Genomic DNA, 23506 nt, shown 5'->3' on the forward strand with positions numbered 1-23506 from the left:
CACATACATACATACACACACATACATAATTTTGTCAATAAGCTGGAAGGAAAAAAGGTTCTTCTGTCTTACTTTCTAGGATTTCTTACAACTCTACCTTTCCCCATCAGATATCCTCTTCCAATTTGATGGTCCTCAAGAGAAACCCAAGATAGACTATATCGGGTGAGCTATCCTTTGGGCTCTTTGAATCTCATAAAGCATCCTAACTCTGATCTTTATAAAAGCATAGGTTCTAAATCCTGGGTCAGATTCTTGGCCCATTGATCGTAGTGTTATTAGAGTCTAGTAGTGCTGACTCCACATTTGACAATCAAGACATCCGCCATACGTGTACATACAAGTAAGCATATACCCCAACGGCTTTCTGTGATAAGCCTATAAGTCTCAGACAGTAGAGCATCAGGGTCAAAGTCAAGCTCCACTACTACTCAGCAGTTGTAGAGTTCAGGTAAGCCACTTAGGTTTTTGGTCTGTTTCTTCATGTATAAAACAGGGATAATAACAATATCTATGACCTAGAATTATGGTGAAGATCAAATTAAGTAATACAAAGCATTTAGCATTGTGCCTGGAATACCATAGGTGATAAGTAGACAGTAACTGTTAATTTCACTATTTTTATGACGGTTATTATTATACAATTATTGGCCTACCACCCATTAATTCATCTAGACTCTCCACGAATACACTGGAAAATGAATTTCATCTAAAACCCACTCTCTAAAAAATATTTTGTCAAGGTATATGCTGTTCATGGCAGCTAAGACACGTTGCCATGGCCACAGCAAAGCAGTAGTTCCAATTAAAGAACCCAAATCCCAGTGACTTAAGAGATGGGCACTAAAGGGACAAGTTCCTCAGCAGAAGATCTCTCTTGCCTGACAGGGTTTTGTTTTGTTTGTTTGTTTGTTTAATTCCAGAAGTTTAATTAGTGCTATTACATTAAAACCAAACACTTTTCTGTTTAATTCCCTTTAGCTGTAAAGACAATAGCTTTTTAAAGTAGATGGCCCCTTTTCATAACAAGCCATGTAACATCAAATAAAACACCAAAGGAGTTCCGTATCAAGGCTCCAATAAATCAATAGGAAAGACAACTGCTCTTATAGAATAATGATGACCTTTCCTTCGTGAATGAGAAGTTTACCTAAGAAGAAACACAGATGAGAAATATGCATAAAATAAATGTTCACTTGCATTTATTTTTTTTGTATTTATAATTTTTAATATGATTTAAAACAATGAAGTATTACTGGTAAGGATTATACCACCCAAGAAATAGGACTTGACTATACATGTCAACCTGGAAACACATATCAAAAGCCTTAAGATACACTTGTTATTCTAACTCTAGGGATTTATATCAAGGAAATAACCACCAAAGTGCATAAAAATATGAGTAATTAAAAACGTGGCTTCTAAACATCAAACAAATTAAGTTTGTCTTTTCTACTTAATAGCCATCTAACCTCAGGCAAATTACCTACGTGGTCATTATCTAAGTTTCCTCCTCTGTTAAACAGAAAGAATGATACCTATATTTCACAGAGTTATGGGTGGGAAGAGTAAAAAAGGAAATAGAACAAACTTTTCAATGTGCAAAGCACAGTGTAAGCCCTCAAAGAACATCAGCTATTATTTGGATTGGTTAAGTAAATCATGATAAGAGTAAAAAAGGAAATAGAACAAACTTTTCAATGTGCGAAGCACAGTGTAAGCTCTCAAAGAACATCAGCTATTATTTGGATTGGCTAAGTAAATCATGATATATTGATAAAGTAGAATACTGTTCAGCCATTACAAATGGCATTCTAGAGCAAACATAAGCAAACCATGGCCCAGCCATGAGCCAAACTTGGCCAACTGCCTGTTTTTGAAAATAAAGTTTTATTGCAACATAGCCACACTCATTTATTTACATATCGTACTACAACAGCAGAGTTAAGTAGTTGAAACAGAAACTGTATGTTCCACGTAGCCTCAACTATTTACTCTGTGGCCCTTTACAGAGAAAGTTGGTTGACATCTGACTTAGAGGAGTATTTGCTATCATGGGAACATGTTCTCAACCTATTAAGTGAAAAGAAGTTTTCCAACAGCAAGTATGATAAGTCTAAATTTTTGTTGAAAAATGTGTAGAGGAAAAAGAAGTATGGAAGTAGGTATTATATTAAAAGTTGTTATAGCTCTCTGAGAGAGGGGGGTTATACAGTTTATTTCCTTCTTTGTAGTTTACCTATAATTTCTAAGTTTGTATAGCAAACATGAATCATTTCTGCAATAAAAAATGTTAAAGACACTAAGAGGGAAAGAAGCTATTTTAATTGTGATATAGAAAGAGAACAAGGGGCGCTCCTGGGTGGCTCAGTCATTAGGCGTCTGCCTTCGGCTCAGGGCCTGGTCCCGGGGTCCTGGGACCGAGCCCCGCATTGGGCTCCCTGCTCCGCTGGGAGGCCTGCTTCTTCCTCTCCCACTCTCCCTGCTTGTGTTCCCTCTCTCACTGCCGCTCTCTCTCTCTCTGTCAAATAAATTAATTAAAAAAAAGGAAGGAAGGAAGGAAGGAAGGAAGGAAGGAAGGAAGGAAGGAAGGAAGGAAAGAAAGAAAGAAAGAAAGAAAGAAAGAAAGAAAGAAAGAAAGAAAGAAAGAAAGAAAGAAAGAAAGAAAGAAAAAGAAAGAAAGAAAGAAAGAAAGAAAAAGAAAGAAAGAAAGAGAAAAAACAAGGAACTCATTTAATAGTAAAACAAGATGGAAAGATATTTTTAATCGGTAAGAGAAATATGGGTTTGTGTTCTTCATTTCTTCTCCTTCTCTCTCACTGATAGGAATGTGAAAAGTGGGGAGAGAGCAAAGAAAGCAAGCAAGCAGGGAAATGTGACAGCAGAGTTGTTACACGATGTGGACAGCCGCCAAGCTCAATAATTCCTAAGATAAATAAGTCTGCAAAGCTCAGAGAGATGCTACCAATCTTTGTACCAAAGATTGAATTACACAATCCAGCCAGTATAAGGAGAAGTCATGTGGTAGCAAATCTCATCTGGGAAAGATAACAGGATATGTTTCAGGAACGCTTATCAATAGGTCTGCCCACCAAACATTTTTTTATTGCCTATCTGGTGGTAAGCATTTACAGTACCATAGGGAGGCGAACACAAAAGGCAACACATACAAAAATAAACACATTTACATGGCAAAGAGGGGTGAGTGGTGAAACCTGTCAAGGAGAATCATGTTTGGGTTTTTACTCAGACGCTAACCGGATGAATGATGTGACACCACCCACTGAACTCCAGAGGGAGAGCACTTTGTTATGTTCTAGCTGCTGAATCTGCGGTAGGTAAGGGGGATTCAAACAGAGATGTCCTTTCGCAGCTAGAGATAGGCATTTGGAGTTTGGAGAGGAGACAGCATTTTGAGGAATCCCCAAATCAGTGTATGCAGAGCCCAACGTTGCCCCTGGACGGCACGCAGAAGAGAAGGGGGCCAAGGATCCATACGATGGACGGAGGGGGCGACTCCAGTGGTGAAGACAGAAGGAACGTGTAGGGATTGGGGCAAAACCAGGACAGAGTGCTTGTTAAATGCACTCAAGAACCATCTCCACTATTTAAAATTTGCTGAAAATGAGCTCTTTTAATAACTTGTGCAGCTGTAAGCAGCAGTTGTGATTAATGCTATATTCCTATGTCCCAAATAACACAAACCTTCTTTGAAAGTGTGTTTTCCCACAATTTTTCAGCCTTCTTCTGAGCAGAACACATGCATTATACCTTTCCTCAGGCGGAGCCATGTGGTAAGAGGAACATGAATGGGAATCCATTATTGGTTTGGTTTGGTTTGGTTTGGGGCTGGACACAAACAACAGATGTGGCAATGAGGAAGAGAAGAGCTTGAGCAGAACACCGTACTCACCAGAGTCCCAATTTTAGGGTAAGGCAAAAAAACACCTAGGATATAAAACTGGTCTTTGGAGATGAGTTGGTGACCACCATGAGGATGAACCCAAGAACCATATGCCTAGACTGTAGCACAGTCCTCTGCCAGAATTGGTTTAAGTGACATGACTCTATGGCTGAAGGCCTGGGAAGTAGTGTATAGGACACCAGACCCCAAGGTCAGAAGGTCTGGCTCTGCCACTAAGGGCTGGTTGACCCGACGCAAGCCTCAGTTTCCTTATTTACGAAGTTTAGATAAATAATATCTCATGACTTTCACAAGCATCATATGAAGGGTATGGGGTGCTGGAAGGAAATATAAAATGAAAAGTAACTTTTTTTCCCAAATGTATTGAGGTATAGCTGACAAATTAAATTGTCCATATATAAAGTGCACAAAGTCATGATTTGATATACATATAACTTTACAAAATATTTCCCACCACAAAGTTAATTAACACAACCATCACCTCGCATAGCTACCTTCGTGTGTGTGTGTGTGTGTGTGTGTGTGTGTGTGTGTGGTGAGAACACTTCAGATGTGCTCTTTTGGCAAATTTCAAGTACATAATACAGTATTATTGACTATCGTCCCCATGCTGTACACTAGATCCTCCGAACTTACTCAACTTATAACAGAAAGTTTGTACCCTTTGACCAACATCTCCCCAATTCCCCATTCCCTAGCCCCTGGCAACCACCATCTCCTCTCTGGTTCTATGAGTTCATTTTTACTTTTTTTTATAGGTTCCACATATAAGTGAACTCATACACTACGTGTCTTTCTCTGTCAGGCTTACTTCACTCAGTGTAATGTCCTCCAGGTTTATCTGTGTCATCCCTAAGAAGACAGGGTTTTCTTCTTTTTTATGCCTGAGTCATATTCCACTATATATACATACCACAGTTTCATTATCCATTCATCCACTGACAAACGTTTAGGTTGTTTCCATATCTTGGCTACTGTGAATGTAAATCGAGGCCACTATGAGATGCCATCTGTTAGAATGGCCTTTATCAAAAAGACAAAAAATAACAAGTGCTGGCGAGGGTGAGGAGAAAAGGGAATCCTTATTCACTGTGGTGAAGTAGCTTGGTGCAGCCACTGCGGAAAACAGTAAGGAGCTTCAGAAAATTAAAACAGGATTACCATATGATCCAGCAATCCCACTTCTGGGTGTAGAGCCAAAGGAAACAAAGTCAGTATCTCAAAAAGATCTCTGCACCATCTTTGGTGTGGCGCTATTCCCAGTAGTCAAGATATCACAACGCACAAAGTGATGGAAGTTGATGTTATCACTGAGTACGATAACTCAGTGATTAGAGCATTTTGCTATGAGGTTGTGACAGCTCTGCTATCACAGAGAAAAGACCAGAATGAAGCGGCTCCCCAAGTGGTGGTCTGCTCCTTCCAGGTCTTGAGAAGAGAGCACGGGCTGTGAAGAAGTGGCCTCACACTTAGAGCAGCACCGTAGGCACAGGCTTTCCCACTGCGAGCCCCTTTCCGCCCAGGCGGAGCGGGAATAACACCAGTGATCTTGCAGAGATGCTGTCGGTGTGAGCCATCATGTGCCAAAGCACTGGCCCAATGCCTGGAAGAAGTGGGTCCTGGAGAAATGAGAGCCATTTGGACATTGCATCTGAAACGTAGGTAGCTGGCGCTTATCCTACTGGGATATTTCAGGACACACAGCCCAACACTTCCAGCAGCTCAATATGCTCTTCTTCATTTAAAAAAAAAAAAAAAACCAACAAACAACCAACCAAATAAAATCTCTTCAATAAAGTACTGGAATAAACTCTGTGACCCCTCAGTAAAGGAGACACTCTTGGAGGAGTGAATAGCAGGATCTGTGTATTATTTATAGCATCATATGAATATACCTGGTTTCCGGGTTAACTTGCATACCCGTTCTCCAGCTAGACTCCCTATGAGTTCCTAGAAATGAGTTCCCACTGGGCAGAATCACTGGGTCTCGGTTCCTATGGAAATACTGTCCCAGGAAGGACATTTGCGGAGGCTTTTTCAGTCCCCCCCAAGTCCCCGAAAGCTGAAGCTGTAAAATTCTCTGTAAAAGTCCAGTTAGTAAATATTTTAGGCTTTTAGTCTTTGTCAGTCACATGGTCAATATCTGCCACAGCCATTCAACTCCTCCGTGGTTGCCACGGACAACTAATAAATGAATAGCATGGTTGTGTTTCTGTAAATCATGATTTATGAACACTGAAGTCTGAATTTTACATAATTTTCACACATCATGGAATATTGCTTCTTTTTTTATTTTTTCCAACCACTTCAAAATGTAAAAACCATCCTTAGCTCAAGTGCTATATAAGAACTGATACGGGGATGAGTTAGGTCCAAGCACAAGTAGTTTGCTGAACTCTGCCCTAAAATTGTACCGTGTCATCAGCCACGGTAGATGTTGTTTTCAACTACTGACCTCTCCTTCCCCAGAACGCAGTGAAGTTAGTGATATTAATCATTTATTTTAGAAAGAAAAAGCTCACTCCAAACCCTTGCTGACAATTAGGCGTTATCGTCTGTTTCCTTGACTAGCTCCTTGGAGGGGCTCATTTGCCTTGAGTCTTTTTAGCATCCAGGATCCTACTGTTGCTTTGTGGCTCTAGAACCAACGCTATCACCTGTGCTCCTTTTGGCTGCCGTTATGTGTCGTGACTCACCAGAACATGAAAAATGGTGAAAAGAGAGGCCTCAGGAGGGTCAAAAAGCAGACTGGCACATTCCTAAGTTAAGCAGATTGAATTTGGTCAATGCTCTCTTACTGCTTGAAAAAAGAATGTGAGGTCACGGTCTACTGTGCTCTCCGGGCAGCCATGAGGAAAGTGTCTATTGACTGCATTGTTCAGCACCACAGTTTTTATATATTCTAAAATATAAAATAACTAGAGATGAACAGTCTCGTCGCAAAGCTACACTGTAGGAAGCTATAGTAAAGGAGGTTTTCCTTCATTTATTTAGAATGCATCTGCTCAGGGGCACCTCGGTGACTCAGCCAGTTGAGCGCCTGACTCGTGATCTCCACTCTGGTCTTGATCTCACAGTTGTGAGTTTGAGTCCCATGTGGGGTTCTATGCTGGGCATGAAGCCTACTTAAAAAAAAAAAAATGCATCTGCTTGGTCATTTCCCCTCGATGCCCTACGAAGAGCCTAAGATAAGCACCCAGTAAGGAGGGAAGGAAGGTCTTTAACTAAGACACCCACCCCCATCCTTGCTGTTAGTCACTGAACGGCTCTGCTTGGCGGTCTTCAAAGGGGCATTAGCAAATACAAAGAGATATCCTAGACTTAATTTAGGTCGCCCTACATCTACCATGCCAAACACTGAAAGGAAAACCAAGCCTTCGGCACACCCTCTCTGTAGCTATGAAAAACAGATGAAATTCCAAAATTATTTTTCCTTCCCTTTTCTAAGATAGTGTAGTAGCCAGAATAATGCCCTCCTCCCCCCCAAGAAGTCCACATCTTAACTCCCAAAACCTGTGAATATGATGCCTCACGCAGCAAAAAGGACTTTGCAGGTATGAGTAAGTTAAGGATTTTGAGATGGGGAGGTTACCCTGGATGATCTGGGTGGGCTCCATGTGACCACGGGTTCCTAGAAGAGGCATGCAAGAGGGGCAGAGTCAGAGAAGGAGACACGATGGCCGAAGAAAGTCAGAGGGATGCAGAGTCGTGAGTTGAGAAAACTGGGCAGCCTCTAGAAAAAGGAAGGAAATGGGTTTTCCCCCGGAGCCTCCAGAAGGAACACAGCCCTGCCAAATCATTTTAGACTTCTGACCTCTGGGACTGTAAGAGAATAAATCTGTTTTGTTTTAAGCCCCTAATTTTATGGTAATTTGTTACAGCAGCCATAGGAAACTAATACAGCAGCTGCTAAAAGTGTCCCAGATAAAATGTAGTTTCTCACAAGTCAGCCACTTTATCTCAGTACACTTAACCCTGGAGAATGAAAGGAAACTTCTACTCCTCTCTCAAGCGGGTCCCTAAACTCCAGAAGTACTGAACGCTTAAATAAAATGCGATATAAAAGGGAAGGTTGAAAGGGTGAGTGGGCAGCAAGAGAACACTGCAGTCATATACAAAAAGCATTATCCAAGAGGGCTGCAAAGGATGAGATAGAAATGGAATGTGCCTTATTTATAGCAAAGCCTGCCTCCCCTCGCAAGTGTGTGACAGAAGAGCTGTTTTAAAGTTTTATTCTTCAAACTTGGCTGCAGAACTTGGCTGCATCTCAGAACTGTGCTTTTGTATTTAGCTTTAAAATATAAGAAGCAACCCCATGGTTAAACTGGAGGCAGAGGTGGTATGGGCAGGAAAAATGCAGGGGGTGGGGAGTGGAAAGAGGTTGAAATGTTATTCTTATTTAGTTAGTTGCTTAAGAAAAACAAATAGAGAATAAAATAGCAAAAGGCTTGGAAAGGTTCCAAGTTGAAAATTTCTCAATACCCAGGCGTTGAGGCTCTCCAGAGAAGGGTGGTGCTGCAAAGCCAGTCAGACATTAGGATGGCAATCTGGTTTCGAGGTAGAGAGGAAAGAATACTCTAGCCCTAATTATTAGAGATCCCCTCACCCTCTTTCTTTCTTTTTTTTTATTTTATTTATTTATTAGGGAAAGAGAGCGAGCATGAGTTGGGGGGAAGGGCAGAGAGAGAGGAAGAAGGAGACTCTGCACTGAGCAGGGAGCCTGACGCAGGGCTCGATCCCAGGACCCTGGGAGAACGATCTGAGCTGAAGGCAGATGCGTAACCGACTGAGCCACCCGGGCATCCCTCTCATCCTCTTATTTAAGTACAATGAACACTAACAGCAACCCAAGGAAGGCCAGCCTATACATGCAGAAACTAATACTGACCTTCCAGAAAACAATACGTACCAGGAGTCATGACACAGGTCATGCCCTCTGACCTAGAAATTCTAAATTTTGCTATTAATAACAAGGAACTGAATAACTAAATTACAGTGCATTATCTACTTGGAATATAATACAATCTTTAAAACTTATGATTATGACAACACATTGTAGCACAGACTAGTGCTCAGGATATGGTAGGAAAACATAAAATAGTATATACTCTATGATTACCCACTAGGCTAATATATATTTTAATTTTTAAATTTTTAATTGAAGTATAATTAACATGCATATTAGTTTCAGCCATACAATATAGTTATTCAACAAGTCTATACACTTCTCAATGCTCAACAAGATAAGTGTACTCTTAATCCCCTTTATCTATTTTACCCATCCTCTCACTTCCCCTCTGATAACCACCAGTTTGTTCTCTATATTTGAGTCTGTTTTGTCTGTCTCTTTTTTCTTTGTTGTTTTTTCCTTGAATTCCACGTATGAGTGAAATCATATGGTATTTGTCTGACCTCTTTTCTTAGCATTATACCTTCTAGGTCCATCCATGTTGCAAATAGCAAGATTTTATTCCTTTTTATGGCTGAGTAATATTCTATCATATATATATATATGATATATTCTGTCATATATATATATATGATATATTCTGTCATATATCTATCATATATGATAGACATATGATAGATACATAGATATATCATAGATATATGATTGACAGATACATATACCACACCTTCTTTATCCATTCATCCATGGATGGACACTTGGATTGCTTCCATATCTGGGCTATTGTAAATAATGCTGCAATAAACATAGGGGTGCATATATCTTTTCAAACTAGTGTTTTCATTTTCTTTGGGTAAATACCCAGTAGAGGAATTACCAGATCATATGGTAATTCTTTTTTTTTTAATATTTTATTTATTTATTTGACGGAGATAGAGACAGCCAGCGAGAGAGGGAACACAAGCAGGGGGAGTGGGAGAGGAAGAAGCGGGCTCATAGCAGAGGAGCCTGATGTGAGGCTCGATCCCATAACGCCGGGATCACGCCCTGAGCCGAAGGCAGACGCTTAACCGCTGTGCCACCCAGGCGCCCCTCATATGGTAATTCTATTTTTAATTTTTTGAGGAAACTCCATACTGTTTTCCACGGTGGCTGCACCAATTTGTATTCCTACCAATAGCGCACGAAGGTTCCTTTTTCTCCACATCCTTGTCAACACTTGTTATTTATTGGTTATGAGCCTAGCCATTCTGTCAAGTGTAAAATGATACCTCATTGTGGTTTTAATTTGCATTTTCCTGATGATTAGTGATGTTAATCATCTTTTCATGCGTCTGTTCGCCATCTGTATGTCTCTGGAAAATGTCTATTTAGGCCTTCTGCCCATTTTTTAATCAGATTATTTGGGGGTTTTTTTTGTTGTGTTGTATGACTTCTAATATATTTTGGATAACAACCCCTTATCTAATATATCATTTACAAATATCTTCTTCCATTCAGTCAGTTGCCTTTTTGTTTTGTTGATGGTTTCCTTCATTGTGCAAAAACTTTTTATTTGGGTATAGTCCCAATAGTTTAGTTTTACTTTTGTTTCCCTTGCCTGAGGAGACATATCTAGAAAAATGTTTCTACAACTGTCAAAGAAATTATTGCCTATGCTTTCTTCTAGGAGTTTTATGGTTTCAGGTCTCACATTGAGGTCTTTAATCCGCTTTGTTTATTTTTGTGTATGGTGGAAGAAAGTGGTCCAGTTTCATCCTTCTGCGTGTAGCTGTCCATTTTCCAGCACCATTTACTGAAGACACCATCTTTCCTGTTGTATATTCTTGCCTCCTTTGTCATAGATTAATTGGCCACGTACGTGTGCATTTATTTCTCAGTTCTGCATTCTGTTCTATTGATCTACATGTCTGTTTTTGTGCCAGTACCTTACTGTTTCGATTACTACGGCTTTATAGTGTATCTTGAAATCTGGGATTAGGATACCTCCAGCTTTATTCTTCTTTTTCAAGATTGCTTTGGCTATTCAGGGTAGCCCTGAATATTATATATTATATGTGCACTAATATAATATATATACACTGCTTATATAAAATAAAAGCCTGGAAGGAAGTAGACCAAAATGTTAACTGTGGTCATGTTTGTATGGTAGGAATATGTGAGATATTTTTTTCTATAGTTCATATATTCTTTCAAAAACGAACTATTACTTTTAAAATGGAAAACAGTTAATTTTTAAAAGGAAAGAAAGAAAATCAGTCAGCAGAAAGCTCAGCTTTACCAGTATTTTACCATGTGAGTTTCAGAACTAAAAATGCTTAGTGTTTTCTTGCTTCAGGTTCTCCATATGAAATATAAGGCTATTATTACACCAGACACATCGCCTAGATTTAGTGTAATAAAATACACTACCTCCTATGTACATCTATGTTTTCTTATCACCATACCTTTGCTTCCACAACTCCCATCACCTAGAATCATTTCTTGGCTTTTCCTACAGAAAATCCTCCCCTTTCTTAAAGACGCAATTCAAGTCATTTCTCTTGAAATTCCTTTCCCCTGTGTAAGCCCATCTTGTCAACACCAACCTTCCTATAATTAACTACAACTTTGAGATCTTCTTTGTTTTTTCTATGTAATTTAATTTCTTTTAAAAAAATTACAAACTTAGAATAAAGCAAACCCAGATTCAAATCTCAATACCAGTCATTTACTCCTTCTGATCCTGTTTCCTTGTGTGTAATATAGGACATCCGCCAGTTGCCTAACAAGCCATTCTGGTGATTACATGAGTCAGTGTATGTGCGGTACCCAGCACAGTATCCAGTGTAGAGGGGGTAGCAATAAATCCCTATTATCTTCCTTAATCTTGCATCAGCAGATCTGCACTAAAGAAAATACTAAAGGTAGTTCTCCAGACAAAAGAAAAATGATCCCAGAAGTAAGCACAGAGATGTAGAAAATAATAAAGCAATAAAAACAATAATTTTTTAGTAAATCTACACAACCATTGTATTTAGCAAATAAGACAAAACTTTTACAAAAATGGTGAAGTCCTGTAGGGTTTTAAAAGTAAAGAATATTCAATTGGACCATATCCTAGGATGTCAAGAACCAACTTCCTTTCAAGGCAATTAGTAGGTCTACCAGAACAGGGACCCAGTAACCTAACCCGGGGGTCATTCCAAATATAAATCCTATCCCCCTATGATTATTTAATTCCTTTTCAACAAATATTTGATTGATTTCTATCTTTTGATGTTATTTACCACAGAGGTATGAATATTCTTTTGGCATGAATGTGTGTCTATATCTATATGTCTATCTTTGTATATTTTTTCCATTCCCTTATTCTAATACATTTTTAGAAATGAGAATGCAGATCAAAAGACTTGTCCATTTTCAGTTTTGATTTCTATTGGCAATTGTGTTTTTTAAAAATAATGCTCCTATCCTACAACAACTGAAACATTTATTTTCCCTTCACAGGTATCTGTAGGCTTTTAGTTTTTCTTGTTCAAAATCTTGAGAATGAGGACTTCACTCTATGGCCATTCAAGTTCTCCATATGTAGGAATATTGCAAAGGAGTGGCAATCGTGAGAGTAATAAATTGTCAAAATGTAAAATCTTAGACTCTTGGAAATGAAATGAGGGGGGAGAAATGGGAAAAAAATGAAATGAAGCCTTGAACACACCAAAGGCTTTCTAAATTAGAAAGCTATACTCGTGGAAACACATCATATTAAACCACACTGAGCTGTTCTCGACACTAAAAATACCATGCCTTTCATCTGCGGACACTGATACCACTGGTTGGGGACTTGCCTACACTCCTGTCTCCTGCCAACCAAGATAATGTGATGGGGAGCTTTTCCTGTGGCAATTCCAATCCTAGGGGAAAAGGGAAACAGAACAGTTTTTTCCCAAGGCAATAAAAAACCTTCAAAATACTTAATGAAAGGAATTCAAAATGCAGATTGAACAATTAAATTAGTTACCCAGAATACTCTCTGAAGTTAGTCCTTGGGAAAAAAGAAAAGAAGCCCTAAATGTTCAAGACCAAAAAGCGTTTGTTTGAAACATAATGACTTACATGACTTTTTAAAGTTTTGCTTGGGTTAACAAACAATGAATCATGGAACACTACATCAAGAATTAATGATGTACTGTACGGTGACTAACATAACATAATAATACTAATAATAACAAAAAGAAAATTTTAAAGAAAACAAAGGCGGCTATAAAAAGAGTAAACAGGCAAAGAAATGTGGATGTCTTTATTTTAGATTATGAAAGCCCTGGCATGTCAGAGCTGAAAGCACTTTCGAGATCACCTAGACTAGCTAACTCCTCACTTCACAAATGGCAGAACTAGACTCAAAACAAAAACAACTTGGGCACGGCCCTAAGTCAGCTAGTGGTGCAGCCACAGTTGATTGAGAGACACCCTGGCCTAGTTACACTCTCCTTCCACGACACTTGACTTCTCTGCACACAAGGAGGAGAAGGGCAGGCAATCCAGCTCTACAGTTATTTGGTTCAAAATTTTGTTGGTTCCAGGAGACTTTCTGACATTTCCCAGGTGTAACCTGGTGAAAAGATATCTCCTTATTCCCCTCAGATCCACCCACATCTTATCAGACACCAAATCCAGTTGGTTGTACCTCCTAAACAGCTCTCAGGCACATCCCTTCACCTGCGTTACCACTGCCATTAACAGGGACATCATTTTGTCCTCACCTGAATCCCTGCAAAATCACCAAACCACTCTGCCCACTAATCTTACCATTTCTCTCACACCCTCTCTGCACAAGTGCATTCGCCACGCCGACCATATGACTTCCCAGCTTCGGGTTCTCTTTTGTGGTGACTTTCCTTATGAAGAAAAACAAGGTTTCGGTAGCTTTCCTTTGCTTTGGGGTTAATGTCTACATGAGTCAGAGACTGGTCAGGAAACAGATGGCACCCGTAAGACAATTGAAGAAAGATTTATTTCAAAAAAGACAAAGTAAAAAGAAGTGGCAGAGTATAGGAGAACCACAAGGAACGCTCAGGAACCCCTAACTTATACGTAAACCCCTCACCTGATCACCTGCTCCTAACAGAAAGGATATGGAATGTTATGTCCAAGATTAGGTTACAAAGGAGTAAAACTCCACTACCACCCCCCTTCCTGCCTCTTCTTCCTTGCTCATTCTGATGAGACAAGCTGCCTTGTTGTAAGCTACCCTGTCAAGAAACTCAGAGTGGCTCCAGTCAATAGTTAGTGAGGAACTGAGGCCATCACTCCCACAGCACTCGAACTGAATCCAGCCAACAACCACATGAGTAAGCTTAAGTGGGCCTTTCCTCAGGTGAGCCTTCAGATTAAACTGCAATCCCCGCCAACATCCTGACTGTGGTCTTTGTGAGCGGCACTGACCCAGAGGACCCACCTAAGATTACTGACCCATGGAAACTATGACATAATAAATGTGCTTAAGCCAATTAACCCCATTACATTTTGGGGTAATTGGTTATACAGCAATAGAGGACTATACAAACTGGAGCCACCCAAATGCCCAAAAAAGATGAGGAGAAGAAAAGGGTATCAGGACCCAGAGGAGAACAGTCTGCCCTGGAAGGAACAATGACCCTCAGTCAAGGGACACAGGCAGTGCAAGACTCTACAGAGAGGGAGCCACAGGAAGGAACGCCCTGGCTTTGCTCTTCTTCCTCCCTCCCATCTCTCCCCAGGCTTCTACTGACCAAACTTGATTCAAAGCCAGAGATCCCAAGAGCCCTGCCAATGAGTCTACCTCCTGGGGGCAGGGAGCAGCATGGGGGGTGGGGGGTGGGTAGAATGTGGATGTGCAGGTGCAAAGAGAAGATACCTGCATGATGTCCTAAATCTTTGGCATGATATGTCAGGTCTTTTGTGATCCAACGCTAATCTCCCCAGCCAACTTTATTTCTCCACCTCCGTCACATATACATAGCTCCAAGAAAACAGCCACTTGAAGTTCCCAGAAAGTTTATAACATCACAACTCTGTCCCTTTCCATGTCGTAGTCCTTCTACCTCCTACACTTCTTTTTCCCCCCTCTCTGCCAGGTTAATTCCTATTCATCTTTCACGAATTAAGGCAGGTGCCAAATCCTCTGGTCTTCTATGACATCATCATCCTCTCTCTTGATATGGACTTCGTGACCCTTCTACCTCCTTCCACGTTCCTCAGCTCCCCTCTACCAACTGCCTCTTGCAGTTGCCTAGTTACCCATCTCTGCCCATCAGCCTACAGGTGTCATCAGGGCACAGACTTCATCTTGGATTCCTAGCATCTGGCATGCAAATGACACTCAATGCATATTTGCTGATTAAATTATTGCTAAGCCTCATTGTGCCTTGGTCACCAGTATCTATAGGTTCCCTGACTCTCAGTTGTGCTGGCCACTACCACTGCCTTCCATGAATTCCAAAATAATGTCCTATTCCCAGCTTGCTCATCAGGCTTGCCTCTTCCAGGCTAGATTTCTTCCCCTTCTTGCTGCATACCACTGCTTGTGTAACTAAAATAGTGCTACATTTCCTTTTTGGAAATATGCCTAAAGCAACTTCTACCCAGAACTGCAAGGGTCCTAGAACATTAGGGAAAGTGACCTTGGAGTATCAGGGCAACACAGAGGCAAGACCCAAATTCCAACAGAGAAGGAATAAATAACTGGAAATTAACAAGTGAAGGAAGCCAGCAATGACTTACAAGAACATTGGCTTTCTCTTCTTTCTCTAAGACTTCTAATTCATCCCTAACACTATGTATTACTGACAGAATCCAGTGCTACTACTGAAACACTGTTCCTGCTATCTGTCTAACCTACAATCAGTACCACTAAATGATACCTGTACAAAAGTCTTATATGTTACTAGTGAGCCAAAGAAACACATCGCCACCAAGAAAATACTTTAACTGTTGAATGTTAAATCATTACAAGTACAATTTTTCTTTTGATGCCTAACTACATTAGGTTTTATCTCAATCCACTTTAGGTTATGTAGGACTGTTTAAAATATTTCCAGAAAAGTTCAAAAGACCCTTAGGCATGTCTACAGTCTCACAACATTGTTCTGACATCAGGAAAGTTAATTAACTTCTAAATGATTAAAAACTTACAGAATGAAACTTGTAAATTATTGCAGAAAAGTATGTTTACAATATTTAGTCCAGTCCCCTCATTTTACAGAAAAGGAAATGAAGCCAAAGTAATATTTTATTTATTATGCTGAGTGGTTGCTAGGTACACAGGGTTCATTTTATCATGCTTCTTTCTACTTTATGTGGACATGGAATATATTCTTTTTGTGTAAGAAGTATTCTGTGGTTGGCAAGGAAGGAGGAAAAGAAAAGAGAGCGGAGGAAATCAAAATAAGAAGCAGAGCTAGGAAAATGAAGTTGCCCATCTAGAGAACCAAATCAGTAAGCGTGGGAGTTGGGGTCAGATATCCCGAACTCTCTGCTCCCTGTCTGGCATCTTCCATCACACTGTACTGCCTCATGACCCAAGTCTGGGTCAAGTTAAGCTACAATTTACTCTGTCCAACTACCATCTAATTGCCCAGAATTCTACCAAATCAAATTACCAGTCCAGTTGGAAATTTCTCAAGAGACATTATTAACACCACTCAGAGAATTAAACAAAATTGGAAAGCAACCTACTTGTACTCAAAAGAATTCTAAGTTTATAAAAGAAAGTAAACATTTTAGAAAATCTTTACCCAAGAAACAAGAGCACCAACAAGCAGAAGGAAGCTTTGGCATTACAAATGTTCAAAGTTAACCAAGTCAAGTCTCTGAGAATAAGCATGAAAAGCAAAGATCAGCTGCACAGTATTTTCATTTATTTAATTCATCCAATGTCTGTTGAGCCCCAACAATGTGGCAGTGATAGTCTGTGGTCGATAACATGGCGGTGGAAGGGACATCAACAGGGGTAGTCAGGCTACCTGGACATAATCATGGCCTCATGGGGAAACTGCTGAGTTACCTATGCAAGTTACACACTCTCTCCATCCTTCAGTTTGCTCATCTAAATGAGGATGTACCCTATGATCCAGCAATTGCACTACTGGGTATTTACCCCAAAGATACAGACGTAGTGAAGAGAAGGGCCATATGCACCCCAATGTTCATAGCAGCTCTGTCCACAATAGCTAAATCATGGAAGGAGCCGAGATGCCCTTCAACAGATGACTGGATTAAGAAGATGTGGTCCATATATACAATGGAATATTACTCAGCTATCAAAAAGAACGATTTCTCGACATTTGCTGCAACATGGACGGCACTGGAGGAGATAATGCTAAGTGAAATAAGTCAAACAGAGAAAGACAATTATCATATGGTTTCTCTCATCTATGGAACGTAAGAACTAGGAAGATTGGTAGGAGAAGAAAGGGATAAAGAAAGGGGGGTAATCAGAAGGGGGAATGAAGCATGAGAGACTATGGACTCTGAGAAACAAACTGAGGGCTTCAGAGGGGAGGGGGTGGGGGAATGGGATAGACTGGTGATGGGTAGTAAGGAGGGCACGTATTGCATGGTGCACTGGGTGTTATACGCAACTAATGAATCATGGAACTTTACATAAAAAACAAGGGATGTACTGTATGGTGACTAACATTATATAATAAAAAAATATTATTATAATAAAATAAATGAATAAATAAATAGAAATAAAATTTTTAAAAAATGAGGATGTTACTAAAATCCCTTACTTGTAATTGCATGACAGGAGACTGGTTCTTCTACATCTGAAAGATCTATGAATAATTATAAAATCAAAAACTCACTTCAAAACATCAACTTTCCCTTTACTTTGTCATGTGTACTCTACCTGGATATTGTACAAGATACTAAATAAGCGTGTTTCAAACTCAGATTCTCCTGAGAAGAGTTTAAAACTCATATTCCCAGGGGGTGCCTGGGTGGCTCAGTTGGTTAAGTGTCTGCCTTCGGCTCAGGTCCTGATCTCAGGGTCCTGGGATTGGCCAGTGTCAGGCTTCCTGTTCAGTGGGAACTCTGCTTCTCCCTCTCCCTCTGCCCCACCCCCTCCCTGCGCATGCCTCCCTCCCTCTCTCTCAAAGAAATAAAATCTTTTAAAATATTAAAAAACAAAATAAGACTCAGATTCCTAGGACCCAGTTCAGACCTATGAAACAAAAATAATTTGGTGAAGGGGATCCTTTGAGGATCAATATTTTTATAAAACAGCCGTAAATGATCTGATGTTCAGCCACGTTCAAATATCATCCCTACATTGGACAATTCAGTGACCCAGGATCCTTTGGATCCAAGAATATAAAAAAGGTTAACAGGGTCTGGGTGACTTAATGAATAATTAAGGTTTTCTCTTAAATAGATTTTTAATGTGACCAATACATTTTTCATACACACCTCCAATCCAAACTGTGAATGTGAAGGATGAAAAACTAAATTAGAAAGTCTATTCAACTCAATAAATAAATCATGCCTCGGGAAAGTACAACTTCTCACAGCTAATGACACAGAAAACATGAAAAGAAAATGAGAAGGATCCTGAGAGTGTAGGCTTAAGAAACCCACCCATCATTACTCATATGTCAGGAGGTTACCATCCTAAATGGCATTTAAAAGTCACAACAACATCACGGACATGATCATCCCACTTACTGCTCGGAGGTTTACCCGAAAGCTCCATTTCCCTAGATTTGGCTTTTTAAATGTCAGCATCTGAATCAACACAACACAATCCAAGCAAAAACTTCACGCTAAAAACATCCTACATGAGTAAGAAACAACAAACAAGAGAAAGAAAACAAAAAGGAAAACACTATTTGCATAATTTTTAATGTAAATTTCTATTGTAGACCTCTAAAAAAAGTTTTGGTTTTAGAGTTCACAACCTTGAAAAAACCATTATGGAAGAGGACTTCCATAGTAAATGTTTTGAATTGACCTTGGTTTCAAGGTTTAATCTTTACTGACACCTTGAGGATAGTGTCCCGCAATAATGGTTGTATTGGTTGTAGCCAATGGCTGGTCTACAGCACTGCGAGTAGAGAACTAGGTAAATAACCCACAGTTGAAACACAACCATGATTTAGTCAAATTAACTAGGTTTAAATGATTCCAGGTCCTAGATCCATACTAAGCAATGCCTTCTTTCTAATAGATCGAACAGATGCAATATCCCTTTTATAGCAATTAACTAATACAGCAAATAACATGAACACATGCATGCCCCACACACAAATTTGTCATAAGTAAGCAAGATATATTTCCAATATAGAAACCAAATGGCCAGTAGTCATATCTCTGAAGAACTACAGCAATCGACAACTTTGTACCTAAATTAAACCAAAAAAGAGTCCTCTCCTACCACCTAAAAAGTAAAAATCAAGTTCCCGCAAACCTGAAGGGAGTTTTCCTTTCAACATAATACCAAACATTTATAATACCAGAAAGGTGTTTGGGTTGCATGACCTTTACATTTCCTATGAACCTTTAATAACCCATGGGTTTACGATCTCCTGAACAAAATAAAAATAATTGAATTTAAATTAAAAAAGAATAACTGTATTGTTTACCTGTGTCTTAAAATACAACTCACTGTATGAATATACTTTAGCCAACTTATTAATGCCACCAACATTTATACATTTTTATTTCCTCTCCAAATGACACACTGTCTTTATGAGGCCTTAAGATAAAAGAAAAGACACGTTCATTATGGACCACTCCGTGCAAAGTAAGATGTGAAATGCCTCATTTACTTTATCTAAATGAATCTTCATAATGACCCCACCAGGTACTATCCTTCCTCCCACCTTTTATTTTTCTTTTTGAAAATGAAGAAACTGAAGCTCACAGAAGTTAAAAAAAACTCAAGATCACACCAGTAGGAAGTAGTAGAGTTGCAATCATTTTAACCTAGGTCTGATTTCAAAGCTCACGCTCCTAGGAGCTGGGCATAGGGTTTCCCAGCATGGGGTGGGTTAAGAAGGTAATGATGAATAAATATCTTTCTATTCTGTATGCTTCACTAATTGGCTCGCCCTGTTAATCTCTTTTTTTTCTTTACTACAACTTAACAGGCATCTCTGTTAGAGAAGGGTTATCTAAGCATTCTCTTACAAAGCAAAGGATTAAGGAATTTGATACTCAAAGCAAGATTAGTTTGAGTTCTATCTTTATAAGGAAAGAGAAAAATTCACCATATCAGTCATCCAGGAATATCTAGCTCAACCTTGCTCATGTGATTAGCAGAGATCAAACACAAAGTCTTGCAGAATACACAGAACCCAGCAGACAACTCGAATATTTGTAAAATGAATGCACAGTAACTCATTTTCCTTATTAATATGTTATATAGTTAGGTTAAATTTTCACAAATATGCAAGCCTTAAAAAGGTATATTAATAAGAAGCAGTTATTCCCTCAAATTCAACATGTGCACAAATAAAACTTATGTGTCGTAGTTCCTTCCTTTAAGACATTCTTCCAAATATCCCTATTTGAATTAATACCATCAATGTCTTTCTATAACCCAAGGTCAAAACACAGTCATCTTTGATTCTCTATTCCCTTCCTAATTCTATATGCATTCAGTTTCCTAGTCATTTTTAATTCAGACTCTTTAATCCCTTTGCTCAGTTCCACTCAATTCTGAGAGGCATTTCCCTTGCTAGATTAGTGTCCTCCTTACCTTTCTCACAGAGACAGAAATACCAATCCCCCCCACACCCCCAGAGTCTCGAATCTGCCTCCATAACAGTGCACGTGGCACACAGGCAAGACTCATAATCCCAAAGAGATATTAATTTTACAACTCCTAGCACAAAAGTTTTTCATAATGAAATTGCCTATGATTCAACATTCTAAAATATGGCTCCACCCAACTCTTCCCAAAATCTTACCTCCATTACTCCATGTAAGTCTGCTACGCCCCCAAGCTCACTGGTTCTGGTTGCTGTTCACTTTCTTCAGCTCCTTCCCTTTGCTGAACGCATCTCACTACCTGGAATGTTGTTCTTCCTTTCTGCTTTCCACAGAAAGCAGTCCTACCCATCCTTTATAACGGAGTTCAAAGACCACTCCTCCACCAGTCCACACCTGGCCTCTGAGCCTGGAAGTAATCACCTGTTCCTCTGATTTCATATAACACTCTATTTGCACTTCTCTTATGGAAATTAACACTTAGATTATTACAGTTATTTGTGTCCATCTTACGTCTCCTACCCACTGTAACCATCTAATACATGCATACCTCTGTATCTCCCACATCATCTAGACCAGATCTTGTACCGACTATGGGTTCAAAAACAATCACTTGATAAATGTTACACAAAGGCTTTTACGTCGAAGGAGAATATAGCTCCCCCTGCATTGCTTAGGCAATCTTTGCATTTAAAGAAAACCAATTCAGGGGCACCTGGCTGGCTCAGTTTGTAGACCGCGCAACTCTTGACCTCAGGGTTGTAAGTTCAAGCCCCACAATAGGTGTAGAGATTACTTAAAAATAAAATCTTTAAAGAAAACCAAATCATATTTTTCAAGTATGACAAACCTAAGTTCCTTGAATTTTAGAATTGGAAAATCAGAGCATATGAGAAGAAAACGATATTCATTTATCCGTCAAGGCAGTTTAGGCAGAAAACATTTGTCAAGCTGTCAACCATCAGTCAACCCTACACACACGCGCGCGCACACACACACACACACACACACACACACACACAGAGGCAGCACCCCCAACATTTAATGAGAGGCCTTACTTTGCGGTAGACTATCATATTTGGAGAACTCTCCTCTGGGTCAGCAATCCCCACTGCTCTTTGATCCCCAGATCCCTGAGCCATCCCGGATGTCTTCACTCAGCTGCAAAAATAAATGAACAGACCATTAAGACATGAAAAAATTATACGAAGAAAGCTCTACAATGCAAAAAAGTAAGTATCTTTTGGCAGGTGATACAAAAATAAAACATGACGAATTTATTTTTCCTCATTAATTTAAGCAGTATTTTAAAAAATGTTTAGGGGATAATTGGGGTCTTGTTATCCACATATATTATTCTAATCCCAAAGCAACATGTTCTTTATTTTCAGCCCAGAATCATGCACCTTAGGGGTGAGCTTATGCCAGTCCTACAAAATCTTCTGAAGACAGATGAAGCCAATCATTTTGATGTTGATTTTGTCTTACCAAAGCTCACTCTATTAATCACATTAATTCTATGCATTAAAATCTGAATATTTTATCAGGGAAATGCAAATCAAAACCACAAGGAGGGGCGCCTGGGTGGCACAGCGGTTAAGCGTCTGCCTTCGGCTCAGGGCGTGATCCCGGCGTTGTGGGATCGAGCCCCACATCAGGCTCCTCTGCTATGAGCCTGCTTCTTCCTCTCCCACTCCCCCTGCTTGTGTTCCCTCTCTCGCTGGCTGTCTCTATCTCTGTCAAATGAATAAATAAAATCTTAAAAAAAAAAAAAAAAACCACAAGGAAATACCACTTCATACCCACTAGGATGGTCATAGTAAAAAAGAAAAACCTCAAACAACAAGTGTTGGCAAGGAACATCTATAACTTGTTGGTAGGAATGTAAAATGGTTCAACCACTACGAAAAACAGTTTGGTAACGCCTCAAAAGTTAAACATAGAATTACCATATAAACTGAAAATTCAACTATACCCCAAAGAACTGAAAACAAGTATTCAAACAAATACTTGAACACAAACATTCACAGCAGCACTATTCAAAATGGCCAAACCATGGAAAAAACTCTAAGTCCATCAACTGATGGATGGATAAACCAAATATAGTCTATCCTTACAATGGAATAAAATTCACCCATGAAAGTCATAAAGTATTGATACATGCTATAACATAGATTTATCCTGAAAACGTTACGCTTAATGAAAGAAGCCAGACACAAAGGTCACTGCAATGGACTCAATGTTTATGTCCCCACCAAAATGCACATGTTGAAATTCTAAGCCCCAGTGGGATGGCAAGAGGAGGCACAGCCTTTGGGAGGTGATTAGTGCCCTTATAAAAGAAACCCCAGAGAGCTCCCTTCCATCATGTGAAGACACAGTGAGAATAAAGCCACCATGAACCAGACACCAGATTGGCTCAGGCCTTGATCTTGGACTTCCCAGCCTCCAGAAATATGAGAAACAAATTTCTGTTGTTTATAAGCCAGCCGATCTATGGCATTCTGTTATAGCAGCCCAAACAGACTAAGACAGTCACATATTGTATGATTCCATTTCCATGAACTATCTAGAATAGGTAAATGTAGAGAGACAGGAAGCAAACTGGTAGCTACCAACAGCTGGGCAGAGGATGGAATGGGGTTACTGCTGAATGGGTATGGGGTCTCCTCTGGGACAAGGAAAACATTTTTGAACGAGATTGGGGTAATAGATGCAGAACACTGTGAATGTGTTAAATGCCACTGAAATGTAGGCTTTAAAGTAGTTAATTTTATGTTATGTGAATTTTACCTCAATTAAGTAAAACAAATATTTTTAATTTGACCTTTTTAAAAAGCCTGAAAAGATATCAGGGAAACAATGACAGCGTATGGAATTTCTGAGACAAGAAGGTCAGTTCTTGGTATCACACTGTATTTGCTGCGCTACTTTGCGCA

At 39.5% G+C, this 23506-nt stretch overlaps 1 protein-coding gene across 19 annotated transcripts in view; it reads right to left on the minus strand.

Moving 5' to 3' along the window:
• Positions 1 to 23506, minus strand: part of RGS6 (regulator of G protein signaling 6) — a 581147-nt gene that overhangs the window by 534665 nt on the left and 22976 nt on the right. For all 19 annotated transcript variants that reach the window (XM_057318706.1, XM_048220080.2, XM_048220081.2 and 16 more), the window contains exon 2: positions 21626 to 21728. In XM_057318706.1, the coding sequence (XP_057174689.1) occupies positions 21626 to 21709 (84 nt within the window). In that variant the 5' untranslated portion in view covers positions 21710 to 21728. The remainder of the gene's footprint in view (positions 1 to 21625; positions 21729 to 23506) is intronic.

Source organism: Ursus arctos, unplaced genomic scaffold (assembly GCF_023065955.2).
Source record: "Ursus arctos isolate Adak ecotype North America unplaced genomic scaffold, UrsArc2.0 scaffold_25, whole genome shotgun sequence".
Lineage (NCBI taxonomy): Eukaryota > Metazoa > Chordata > Mammalia > Carnivora > Ursidae > Ursus > Ursus arctos.